The sequence below is a fragment of the Argentina silus genome (genome assembly GCF_951799395.1).
Source record: "Argentina silus genome assembly, chromosome: 8".
NCBI lineage: Eukaryota > Metazoa > Chordata > Actinopteri > Argentiniformes > Argentinidae > Argentina > Argentina silus.
Window position 1 is genome coordinate 4416712 of NC_139662.1, and position 13306 is coordinate 4430017.

Consider the following 13306-nt stretch of genomic DNA (forward strand, 5'->3'; position numbering starts at 1 on the left):
ATCGCATTACTCATACATCAATGCACCATTATTTTTGTATTTAATTGATTATTTTGTGTGGTTTATTGAAAGCATATAAACCCGCCAATTTATTTATTCTGATAATAATAATTAATTATAAAAATATATATATTACTGATCAAACACGATAAACTAGTTAACATCTATTTTATTTTTTCAATAATGGATGATATACAGTCATGGTTTACAGTCATGTCCATCTGCTTTTTGTGAGGGCTATTGTGGGCGCACACCTGTAATCCAAGAGAACATTCAGAGAACTTAGAAATGGTAGTATAGCCAGAGATAGTAAATAAATTAGGTCGTAAGTAAAACACTCGGGGCACCTCTATGACATGATCAGCTGACTGGTTTGGTTCGTTCTGAGATTGGGTTCCGGGTGAATGTTTCAAATAAGGAGAGGCAGGGAGTGGTTACGCGCGGGGAAAGTTTCCTCTTCCATGAAATCAACAATTTTAGCCTGCTAGTACTGAATGTTTATTTGGAACTTAGACGGTGACTTCATTAGTTGTTGGATAGATTTTAGTGGCCCTTATATGTGACTTTAGACATTTCAGCGACTTGCATTTAAACAGGCTGCGTTTGGAAGTTATGCAACACTATGGGAACGGGTGCTTTACCCGACTGTATTTTGTATACATTCTTTCTTGAAACATTTGTTACCTTTGTAGGTTGATCTGACTTGGTAACGAGCAATATCAAGGTGGAAAATTATGGCCGCTGTTGTGTACATTTCTGAACAGATAGTTATTTTGATTTCCTGTGCCCTGTCTTTTTTGGGGTCTTTACTTATTATTTGTACATACATAATTTGGCCAGATTTGAGGACAACTGCGCGAAAACTTCTTGTCTTTCTGTCTGTTGCTGACTTTTTGTCTGCGATTTCGTACGCATACGGAGTTTGGAGTGTTTTTGATTCTAACTCTTTGGACTGCGTTGTGCAAGGAGCAATATCCACTTTCTCCAACACAAGCTCGTTTTTCTGGACTGTGGCAATCGCTATTTATCTGTATATTTTCATAGTCAAGTCAAATCAAAGACTTGCAGACAGCTTGGTGTTGTTTTTTCACATTATCAGGTGGGTGCGCGCTCGAATTATTATATAGACTGGTGTAAACATTATTGTATTATGATAAGTTATTATACCATTTGTATGATACATTTATTATTTATTAATTTGGCTCACGAGTTTGGGATGGGGGTTGGGAGAAACCAAGAGTCAGCTGATTATGTTTCTGTTTACATGACGCGTTCATGAATATTTATAAGGAGTTAATGAGCTTCCAGGATTAGCTCATTTTGCAGTACATGAATCCATCCTGTAACATGTTACGTCTTCACACCTGTCAGGCCTACTAAGCATACTAACTCCTGATACTGAATAAACTTGGGGAGAAAAAAGAGGAAAAAACTTGGAGCATCCTGGTAGCTCGAGCTGCACCTTGCTGCCTGCACCTACACTTATTGTATACCGTAGCATATACCACTGAAATTCTTTCAACAGATATATCGTTTACATTTATGGCATTTAGCAGACGCCTTTATCCAAAGCGATTTACAGCAATTTGTTTAAGTAAGTGAATCATCTATCCATCAGTCATCATAAGATAAAATAGTCAATGCTCAGACCAGGGGCCAGAGGCAGTCACAATGCTAGAAGAAGAATTTTGTTTTTTATTATTTATTTATTTATTTTTAGCAGGAGAAAAACTTGTAGTGGGGGTGAAGAGGTCTCTAGGGTTAGGGTTAGTACAGGGAGGTAGAGGGGGTGAAAAGGTCTTTAGGAGGGATAGATATATCGAACGCATTACAAGCTTTTTCAAAATACTCAGTCACTAAATCAATTTAGATACATAAATCAGAAATGAAAAATCTAATAGTTTCACTTTGGGTTATTTAAGCTGTGAAGGGGTTTATGAATAGCGATGTGGTATGGGAGTATTTCCCATTCCTAATGTGCAACATTATATTATCTTCAGATTTATGTCTCACAACAATGTGTGTGTTGTGATGCAATTTAAATTTTATATTATGAATTCTGAAGTGAACCTCACACAATAGATACATTGATTTAGCTGGGTTGTGCATGCACAACACTGTATGTGCACCATCTCAAAAGAGAGCAGTGACTTGAATGAATTGACTTAACACTGAACATATGATGATGGTCAATGGATAATAATCTAACCTTGTATGATGCTCCTCCCCAAAAATGCTGAAGTCATGTTCAGAGTCAAGAATGCATAATCTCATATTGGATCTTTATGACACTGTGAGATGCAGGTTGGCATGGCACTATTGGTGTTGCGCTCTCTAGCCCTAACCCTAACCCTATTATAATTATACAGTATATCTGCAGCCTAAGTAGCATGACTGCGCAAAATACAGATTAATCCTACTCCTGGTGAAGAATTGGAAATAAAAACACTGAAGAATAAGACATACATTTATTCAACTTTAGACGGTTATGAATATGATACAGCGGACTCTACACTCTGCACAGACACTCGATTATATCGGATCCTAGATTCCATTAAGAATAACCCAAATGCTATTTTACCATGCTCTCAAGTTACAGTGAATCGCGAATCGTGAGGAGTTTACGCTCAACCCACTACCTGAAGCCAATGACTTGACTCCAACGTGTTGTTAAGGATGCATGTGAACACTAGACATCAATGGTAGAACCTGGTCACGATTATGTCGTGCTGTTTTAACAGAACCTTTATCTAACGCATAATATCACATTAATGCACATAGGAAGAATGAGAATAGAGTATCAATAAATTAACCAATTTAACAGTTTCAAAGTAACATATAACTGTAGCAAACAAATGGAAGATTAACCATACGTTTAACCTACAGTGTGTGTGTCAAGGACAACACAGGAGACCGGTGCCCCTAGGCCTAATCTGAGAAACTCAAGGACAATCTTGTTGTTCTTGTCCTTAAATGCCATCCCAACAGTAGAACATAGGTGTGAGAGCCAGTTGTCCTATACTATATTATAATATATGCCATATTACTATACATTACAATAGCAAAGGAATTGACATCAGACAAGGCACGATTTCTTCTGGACGTCCACCAGGCAAGCTCATTCAACTGTAAATAGGTGTTCCGGGCTGGAGAGAGGGGGGCATTGACCACCATTCGCACTGGAAGAGCCACATTGTGGAGCCGCATTGTTCTGCTGTGATCTCAGCGACATTTAAACACATTTAAATCAAATAACTGGCACCACCAAATCCATCTAAACTAGACTATATAAGCAACTTCAATAGGGATTATTCAAATAAAAAGTGTGATTTAGTCCAGGATTTGTCTTAATATGTGTCCAGGAGGAAACCACCCTTGTGAGTAATTCATTAATAATTCATTAATAATTCATTAATAATGCCATCTCTCCTCTCAGCTGGGGTGTTCCCCTATGCATCACTGTTGCAGCCCTGAGCTTGCACAGGATAGGCTACGATGCATCCGAGGTGTCTGTGGGCTGGTGCTGGGTCAGGATAGAGGCTCCTGACCATGTGCTGTGGATGTTACTGACAGGCAAGATCTGGGAGTTCTTGGCATACATCACCCTCCCCATCCTGTACATCCTGATCAAGAAGCACATCCACAGAGCGGTGGGGATCTCTCTCAATCTCATCCTAAATCTCAACCTATTTCATCTCTTATCAAGTGAAACTCTTGAATGGAACTCAAGCACCTAGCACACTCAATGTTCAATTTGTGTGTTTTATCCAGCATGCTGCGCTGTCTGAGTACAGGCCCATCCTGGCTAGCAGTCCTCTGTCCCATTCCTTCTCATCCATGGCAGACAGGAAACTCACCCTCATCCCCATCATCTTCATCGCCCTGCGTATGTGGAGCACTGTACGCTTCCTACTGATGCTGGCGGACTCTTCCGCCAGGCAAAACCCCCTGCTGGTGACTCTACATGTGAGTTTGGGATGTGTTGTCACAAGAAAATTTCAATTTATTTTCAATTTATCTCAATATATGTACAGTATTAATAATTAATGTACAGCATAATTATTAGTTGTGTAATTAGTGTGCAAACATGCTTTCACTCATTCATTTCAGTGCGTTTGTTTGTTTGGCCAGGGAATTGGGAATACTTTCCAGGGTGCTGCCAACTGCATCATGTTTGTGCTGTTCACCCAGCCTGTGCGCTCACGGCTTTCCACCCTGCTGTGCTGCTGCTGCTCTTGCTGCAAAGCTGGGGCCTCAAACCCCCCTTCTCACAGTAGGCTGAATGGAACGGACACCCCCTCCCAAACGGAGAACGCTACCCCCCGGGTGTGGGTGGACGAGTGCTGACAATGAGGATGGACAGACAGGACACCTGCCCTGGCTCTCTGAGACATTGAGAGGGGGATGTAGCCTCCATTCTGAAGCCTCCTCATTACCACAAGTGCCCCGCAACCGAGTGTGGAAGATTCTGCAGGCGCATGCACAACAACCTCACTGAACACACCACACACCACACACCACACACATGCACTTTAGTTGATGAAGATAATCAAGCACGTCTATCATTTTGTAAGGGAGTGGGCAAGAACTGTACTGGCCAATATTGGATCATCTATCAGGAGTAAGTAAGGTCATCTGTTTAGTGGGGAAGTTGTACATTGAATGTGAAAACAATTTGCTTGTTTGGTCTATTTTGATATGTACCAGAAAGTTTGAAGGTCTACATTCTATACTTTAGTTGACCGTTGTACAAGTTGCTTCCTTTCCTCTGGTTTATCAGAGCAACCAAAATTACACATTGCAATGTTGTACTTTAATACTGTGTCATGTTTCAGTTAACAATTAACGACGTACCTATATAAATACAAATGAATATTTTTGAAATAGCACACTATCACTCCTACCTGTGCAGTTTACAAACAAGTACTGTATTAATCTATACTCTAGCAAGCTGGCCACAACCTACCAAAGATAGTTGAGATAGAGTCCATATTCCCATGTCAGGGTTTTTAAAGTGGCCTTCACTGAACAAAAATCAGTAGAGAAAATAGTAAAATAGTGATTATGTCATGAAAGCTGTCTATTTTATGTACCTATTTTAAGTCATGTTTATTTACAAGGATATGCACATATTTGCCACTAAAACATAGCATATTTAATTTCAGTGTGGCCAAAGAGGCCAGCAAAGCGCAAAACAACATGCTTCACCTTTAAATTGTGAAATTAACCTTAATAAATACACTAAATACAATAACCTTTTGGGAGGGACCTAACTGACAGTATTGCTAATTACTTGTGGATGTGTACAAGTTTTGTGATGTTTAAGATTCAACATTTCACCTTTTGCCTCACTTGGATCCAGCATTACCACAGACATTTAGAAATGATACTCTCTGTAATCATGCAGTGAAGTGTCGCCACATGTGTTCCTCCATCTTGAAACCTGAGGCTTTACTGAGGCAGCCACACATCTCCTTTGACCCTGCAGGCTGTTGGCTGTGACCTATACTAACTTAGCTACAGCTCTCAGGCCAGTTGGAATGCACTCCAATGAATAGAGTGAACCCACTGAACCCTATTCACCGCTGTTTTTCTATACCTCACTCCTGACTCAGTGTTAGAGGAGGGTTTTTCCGAGACCAATTGACTCATTTAAATCTTGTCCCAAGATCCCATGAAATGCCTAATGATCCTGTCTTTAAGTTGATGAGGCACAATCAATAAGATTAATTAGTAAGATAGAATAGATGCAGAAAGAGATAGACAAGAAATAATTTAGTGCTGTGACTCAGGAGGGAATTGCTCTTGAGCAGGAGTTATTATTGTTCAGTTGACCTCTGCAAGTCAAGTGGTAATTTCAGAAGTCAGATTGGAGTGCTTGGAAATGCGTTTATTGATCTTCATTTGGTCTTTATTTTTTTTACATTAGACTTTACATTTGTGCCCGTTATAGCAGAAGTAGCCCTCATCAGGTGCCATGGAAATACTGTGGTCATGACATTGAGGTGTCCTCTGTGGTGTCATTTACTGTACATGGACTAGCCAATTGACCGCAAACTTCTCATTGATGCAGTGACAACATATGGTAGGACAGTTGGTACATTGTGCTGCTGTGATTTGGTTTAGAGCCCAGTGGTTTAAGAGTTCAAACAATCGATCATTTGTTACAAAAACAAAAGCCTGAAGATAGACTTAGACCTATATCTGTGTGAATGAAACAGGTAAGATGAAAAGGTATGATCATAGCATATGATATTTTGAGGTTAGTTCTGTTTTATCTCTTGATGTCAATGAAAGATACATTGCTTATCCTGGTGCGGAGCAGGTGACCTTCATATAAGCAGTCACATTGACAAAGCTGAGGATATGATGACTTGTAGAGTGGAGGAAGTCAAGACCTGATGAAGTGAAAAAGGCAGTAATCAGTTTGTTGTCCTTGAGGACACTCGAGACTGGGGTGGAATGACACTAGAGCATTTTCTCTAAGAGTTAATCCATTGTACTTGTTTGGGAGTGGGCAGATTTGGCTGACATTGTAATGGCTTTACCCTGCGGAGACCCTTAAGGATGATATTTTTATCTCTTCTCTCGTTGGCCACTTAATTTATTAACTTATGACCTAAAGAGTGACCATTTACCTTTATTCACAACAGTGCCCGTTCATTACACAATGACGATGGTTCTTTGAACCAATGCCAAAATGCATTACCCTCTGAAGGTTGAAAAACGGAATGGTTCAAAACATGCAATTTGTCACTTCTTAATTATGAGAGTGACTGAGTGATGTTTACACCTAAAACTAACGAGGGCCAAGAGGACAACACCTGTCCTTCCTGAAGCAGGAGACGACTGAAAATCAGAAGCTTCAGTAGTTGAGTAATTGTTCAATTATGGATCCTCAGTATTGCATTGAGTGCTGCACCAGGCTGGCACAATGCCAATGCTATTAGTGAGAAAGGTAGTGGAGATAAGCTTGGTGATCAAGAAAGGGGTGCCTCGAACTGAGCTACAGGTGAAGTGATCGATGGGATGCATTTTAAAAAGATGCTAATTTGCTGGAGGGGTAATTCATGGCAGCCCATATGCCAGTATTCAATCTAATTGCAACGTGCTTTGATATGCACTAGAATGTACACAACACCTTAGGCTTTAACACTGTGTTTCAGTCTAGCGCAGGTACTGTAGACAGATGCAGGTAGATGGCTCCATCTTCAGGAAAAGGCTGGTGTACATTGCCACACTGTAGTGTTTCTGTAGATAGGGATAGAGTTGTACAATGGGAGCAACTTCCAGGATGCATGCATCATATACTGTAGATCTACAGTACTTATGTTATTATTAATGAATAATGTTATTCCATGTAGTTTATTTGATTACATTTATATCTCTATCGCCATACAACCTGTAGGGCAGGGGTGGCCAACACGCGGCTCGCGAGCCGCTTGCGGCTCTTTGCTCATTAATGTGCGGCTCTTCTTTTTAAAAATGATTTTCTATTTAAAAACATAAATAATAATAAAAAAAAAAAAAAAAATGGAATACACATTACATCTTACATTAACTTGTATTTGTCATATTTTTACTCATTTTAATTTGGGAGTTATACGTTTAAATCTGCATCCTACTGCCGAATGTGTGAATTAGTTGAGTAACGTTAACTTATTGCTGTAGCAGCGGAACCAATCCACTGAACTAGCGAACCAATCACATACCTTGAAATTGAAAAAAAAAGTGCTTCAGCGCTGGTTCATGATTTTGCTGGTGAGGTCTTTGTCTGAATTGTTTGGCTAGTAATCATCGTTCAAAATGGCAGGAAAAAGTGAAACCAAAGAGGAACACCGAACGTTTTTAGAGGATTGGGAGACCAGGAATTCCCAAAAGGTACAGTACTCCGCACGCAAAAGCTGAACATGTTGAAAGGTCAGTCCGAAAAACAAACGCAGTTGTTTCGCAAATTCGCCAAACACGCTGATATCGTTACAATGGCCAGCTATCAGGTCGCGTGGAACATTGCCCGTGCGAAAAAGCCATATAACGAAGGAGAGTTTGTAAAGAAATGCATCGGCGAAGTTGTTGCAATCTTATCCCCAGAAAATGAAAATATGAAAAAAATGGTTTCAGACATACAACTCTCTCGCCACACAGTTTTTTTTACATTTATAGGGGGGGGGGGGGGGGAAACATTATAATTATGAAAAAGTTATTTAATTGCAAGGTGTGTGTGTGTGTGTGTGTGTGTGTGTGTGTGTGTGTGTGTGTGTGTGTGTGTGTGTGTGTGTGTGTGTGTGTGTGTGTGTGTGTGTGTGTGTGTGTGCGCACTATGTGGCTCTTTGCAGTAGCCATGGCAATTTTTTTGGCTCATAGTCTCAGACTGGTTGTATCACAAACTCTATGTATGACATACTGTACTGTATTTTGTTGGAATGTTCTCTCACAAATTCCACTATAGTGTTTCTAATCCTTAATAGCCTTGTTTTGCCTGTGCTTGTTGGACACATACGTTTTGACGGGCTTTTATTGTAATTCTGTACTACTAAAGTGAACATTTTACATAGTAATTTGGTAACTGCGTCACATATGGAGTTGAGCAGTTTGTGTTATTGCTCGATTGGCAAACAGTCCTTCCACTTATGTAGTAATACAAACCGTTCAACTCCAACACTACATTTTGTAACAGACGGTACAATGCAATGCATTACAGATTTACAACACAGATAGGCCTTTCTTATCTTGCATTACACACAAGAACAATCCAAAATGGCCCATAGGGCAGGAGCCTTTCTCCTGCTTTTGTGGTGTGAGGTAACTTGATGTACAAGCACACCCCCTGGACAGGATGCTAGTCTGCCAAGCAGAGAGGCATTGGTTCAACATTTTGTGTTTGGTATCACGAGGCGGGGGATTAAATCTCTAACCTTCCAGTCTCAGTTTCCACTTTCTTTCTCTTCAATGTATAAACAAAACTGTTATGTAATCTCCCTTTTAAAGGAGGATCAATAAAGTTCATGGCTCCTGTTTTGTAGACAATTCAATACAAATATGCATGCTATTGATAACCTCAAACTTTTATGTGGCCAGACCGCATAAAAAACATCATGTATCTGTCTGTATTTGTGTTGTGGATAGAAGTATATTATACTCCGTTTTATCTGGCAGATAGCAATGAGCCAGATAAAAGCAAAACATCCTTATACAGCTTGGTACAGACACACTATAAGGCACAATCCAAAACAACATGAAGATGCATCTGACATAACTTAATAAATATACAGTAACCAAACATGATATCAGAGAGGCAAGAACAACAAAATACTGGCCTAAAACAAGACCATATGAGGTTGTAAACCCTGCTCTCTTGTCTGATCCAATGTCCAAAGGGCATTTGGAATCCACTGGTGCAGAGCTACACTAGCCTGCTGCCATTGTCACTGAGAGAGGTGACAACAGAGCCCTTCACAGCTATGGAAGAAGAGAAGATTTGGGGGAAACCTGTGGAAAGGAGCGGGGTGAGTGAGTGATGTCAGTGGTAGGACCACAAAGAGCATATGTTGGAAGACTGTGTTTTGTTATCATATGTTGTGTAATCCTAAAAGACAACTGCATTTTAAATGCATGAATGCATATTCCATATGTGTGGTTTGTGATGTGTTTCTTTAGTTGTCAAATTAAATTAAATCGAATCAGTGTGTTGTAGCCCGAATAATCCCAGAGAGTCCTCGGGCTAAGTATGTTGATTGCTGTCTCTAAACTACGTACTGTACAGTATATTCCTATAACATGTATGGTCATGTTATGGTTAGCATGTGGATTCATGTTACTCACAACCAGTGTTGTTGACACTGTAATTGTACTGATGTCATTGACAGAGACTTACTGGTGTCCTAGCCTTGGCAACCCTCATATCTGCCTTTGGATCTTCCTTCCAGTATGGCTACAATGTGGCTGTGGTGAACTCACCATCACCGGTAACTTAAACAACATGTTATAGTAGTTATATAAAGTTGCCACATGGTGCACTGAAACAACTCTTAATCTCCCATATCCCATTTGTCATACTTTTGCCAGTTTATGCAACAGTTTTATAACTCCACCTACCTGGAGCGCTATGGCAGGCCAATGGAGGACAACTTCCTAACCCTGCTGTGGTCCTTGTCTGTGTCCATGTACCCCTTGGGGGGGTTCTTTGGCTCTCTGATGGTGGCCCCACTGGTCAACAAACTAGGAAGGTAATGATGTACAATATTCACATGCATGTTCCATAAGCATGTGCACAGTACAGTACAGTACATCCATTTGATATAATTTGCTAACAATAATGATGGATGCAATTGCATGACAGGAAGGGCACCCTTCTCTTCAACAACATCTTCTCCATTGTTCCTGCTGTGATGATGGGAGTGAGCGAGATCGCAAAATCATATGAGATCATTATTGTTGCTCGGATTATTGTGGGTGTCTGCGCAGGTCAGCAAAACTATTTATTAATCTATCAAACTATTCAATCAAACTAGATTTGTAACAGCTTGTGTGCTAAAGCTAAAGCTTGTGTGCGGTAAAGTTAAAATGCAGTATGCATTTGCATCTCTTGTGTTACCTCTCTTTTAGGCCTGTCGTCCAACGTGGTTCCCATGTATTTAGGAGAACTCTCACCAAAGAATCTGAGGGGCGCCATTGGCATTGTGCCCCAGCTCTTTATCACCATTGGCATCCTCAGTGCCCAGGTGTTGGGCATCAGGAACATCCTGGGTAACAGTACAGGTAATGCCACAACCTTCACTATAGGCTCCTCAGCCGATGGTTACCTGGTTGGTTCACCTCTGCTCCACTTTACTGGTCAGTTGATTTGATGTCAGTTTATTGATTATTGGTTGGTTGGCTGTGTGTGTGTGTGTGTGTGTGTGTGTGTGTGTGTCTCTGTCTGTCTGTCTGTCTGTCTGTCTGTCTGTCTGTCTGTCTGTCTGTCTGTCTCCTCTCCCCAGGCTGGCCACTCATGCTGGGTCTGACAGGTATCCCTGCTGTCATAGAGCTGCTGCTCCTGCCCTTCTTCCCAGAGAGCCCCAGATACATGCTCATCCAGAGAGGGGATGAGAAAACTGCCCGGAGAGGTAAAAACACACAGCGATCCTTGTATGATCATCATAGAGAAAGCTTGCTTGATACTTGAACAACAGATAATCCACTAAACCTTGATCTGCTGACATGAACAGAAATAGCCTGTGTGTATGCTTCTTGTTTTTTATGTACATATCCTCCTACAACTCCCCCTCAGCCCTGCAGCAACTGAGAGGCCGGAAGGACGTGGACTGGGAGCTGGCTGAGATGCGTCTGGAAGAGCAGTCAGAGCTCACCGAGGGCCATTTGTCTGTCCTTACCCTCCTGTCCCAGCGCTCCTTGCGCTGGCAGCTTATCTCCATCATCGCCATGAATATGGGCCAGCAGCTGTCAGGGGTCAATGCGGTGAGGCATGGCTGTCCTTCTCCCAGTCCCTATCCCTATCCCTATCCCACCCACCCTCCTATGGTACCTTAGGCACCTCAGAGACAAGTCAGTCTAGGACCAGTCTTTTTCCACAAACACTGTGTTTTACAACACATAGTAGATCCCATGAGCCCTGAGCACAGCAAAAGTACACTGGGGCCCACAGATACGCCAATACTTATCTTTGGATTTTCCTATTTGATTATCCCTATCTAAAGATAGAATCATGTCTCTCCTCAGATCTACTACTACGCAGACAGCATTTATGGCTCAGCAGGAGTGAAGGAGAGTGACATCCAGTATGTCACAGTTGGAACTGGGGCTGTAAATGTCTTCATGACCATTGCTGCGGTAAGTCTCCTATAATATCGTACATTTGTGGTTTAGAGGCAGCTAAACCCACTGATAAGCAAGACTTACCATGTGCCCTTTTACTAGCTGTTGACAAATACCGTAGATCGTAGTCAAAACTCTTTGATGTCAGTGTGGTTTGGCATCATAATAGCAAACATAAACTTCAACAGGTCTTCATAGTGGAGGCCTCGGGGCGGAGGCTGCTCCTCCTCGTTGGGTTTGGCATCTGCTGTGTGGCATGTGTCCTGCTCACTGTGGCCCTCACCTTCCAGGTATTACAGCTGCGACATCAACAACACCAGCCCACACTCAATACACCCTAAATACTCCATGCGTTAGCCTTCATCACACTTGTAATGAAGTACTGGGTAACCGGAGTATAATAGCGTCATAAAACAACTAATGTCCATAGTTGGGACTTCCTGGGAGCTCTGGATCTGCTGGGGATGCAATGTTTGGTAGTGCTATAAACATAGCTGGTCTACCATGTCATAACAACGCCAGCTGCTCTGTTCTGTTGACAGGAGAACGTGGACTGGATGCCCTATGTCAGCATTGTCTGTGTCATCCTCTATGTCATCGGACATGCCATCGGACCCAGTAAGCCTGTCTCATGCATCTTTTAGACACTGTGGTTTTGGTTGGTTACTCCATTAATGATAGTGTTGTTTAAAATGCCCAATGCATGATACTGGATATGTGATGACACATCAAAAACAATCAAGACTATACTTGTTTGAAATGGACACTTATGTAACATAGCATTTTGAAGCCTAATGATGTCAAGAGACATCAAGAAGTGATGTTAGTTGACGTCATGTGTTTTCAGGTCCTATTCCATATGTGGTGACCACAGAGATGTTCCGGCAGTCATCTAGGCCCGCAGCGTTCATGGTGGCAGGCTCTGTGCATTGGCTGTCCAACTTCACTGTGGGACTAGTGTTTCCCTTCATGGAGGCTAGTATCAGCTCAATGCTCGCAGCAACCTTCACTCAATAAGTATAGTAGGAAGACTAGCTACACTTTGTTCTAACTTGATAAGGACTGTGGCTTCTGTGATGTCAAGACCTTATTTTTAGGGCCATGTGAGTGTCTTTTTAGTACTGTATGGCTCAGTTGGTAGAGCAGTAGGTTTTGGATGTATGCACTATCTTTTCCTTTGTCTCTGTCCACAGAGAGGGCTGGGCCCGAACAGCTTCATCATCTTCTCCGTTATCTGCTTGGCTACTCTGGTCTACATCTGGCTGGTGGTCCCAGAGACTAAGAACAAGACCTTCCTGGAGATCAGCCAGCTGTTTGCTAAGAAGAACCAGGTGGAGATCAAGGTGGGGGATGGAGACGCAGTGAATGTCACCGCCTTCTGAGGAAGACTACTGGAGAGAAAGACAAGTCCCTCTTTTTGAAGGTGATAGACAGGAAACAGCTGGTGTAATGTCTATCTATTAAACTCAATCCGTTTTTGATGTTTTTTCTA

At 41.6% G+C, this 13306-nt stretch overlaps 2 protein-coding genes across 3 annotated transcripts; both read left to right on the top strand.

Annotated features, from left to right (window-relative positions):
* Positions 1–482: 482 nt before the first annotated feature.
* On the top strand, positions 483–5262 carry gpr157 (G protein-coupled receptor 157). Its single transcript, XM_083676135.1, has 4 exons — positions 483–1099; positions 3437–3650; positions 3772–3966; positions 4132–5262. Exons 1-4 carry the CDS (start codon positions 735–737, stop codon positions 4345–4347), a joined length of 990 nt encoding a protein of 329 aa, XP_083532261.1. The 5' UTR covers positions 483–734; the 3' UTR covers positions 4348–5262.
* Positions 5263–7750: 2488 nt separating this feature from the next.
* slc2a5 (solute carrier family 2 member 5) lies at positions 7751–13196 on the top strand (the record flags this gene model as incomplete). 2 transcript variants are annotated; one of them, XM_083675174.1, is made up of 13 exons in its annotated part: positions 7751–7881; positions 9378–9506; positions 9867–9965; positions 10066–10226; positions 10340–10464; positions 10606–10758; positions 10980–11105; positions 11270–11457; positions 11719–11829; positions 12003–12104; positions 12357–12432; positions 12662–12789; positions 13008–13196. In XM_083675174.1, exons 1-13 carry the CDS (start codon positions 7807–7809, stop codon positions 13194–13196), a joined length of 1662 nt encoding a protein of 553 aa, XP_083531300.1. In that variant the 5' UTR covers positions 7751–7806. The 2 variants fall into 2 exon arrangements, with proteins under 2 accessions (XP_083531300.1, XP_083531301.1); XM_083675175.1 differs by having other exon boundaries at positions 7867–7920.
* Between the last annotated feature and the right edge of the window lie 110 nt (positions 13197–13306).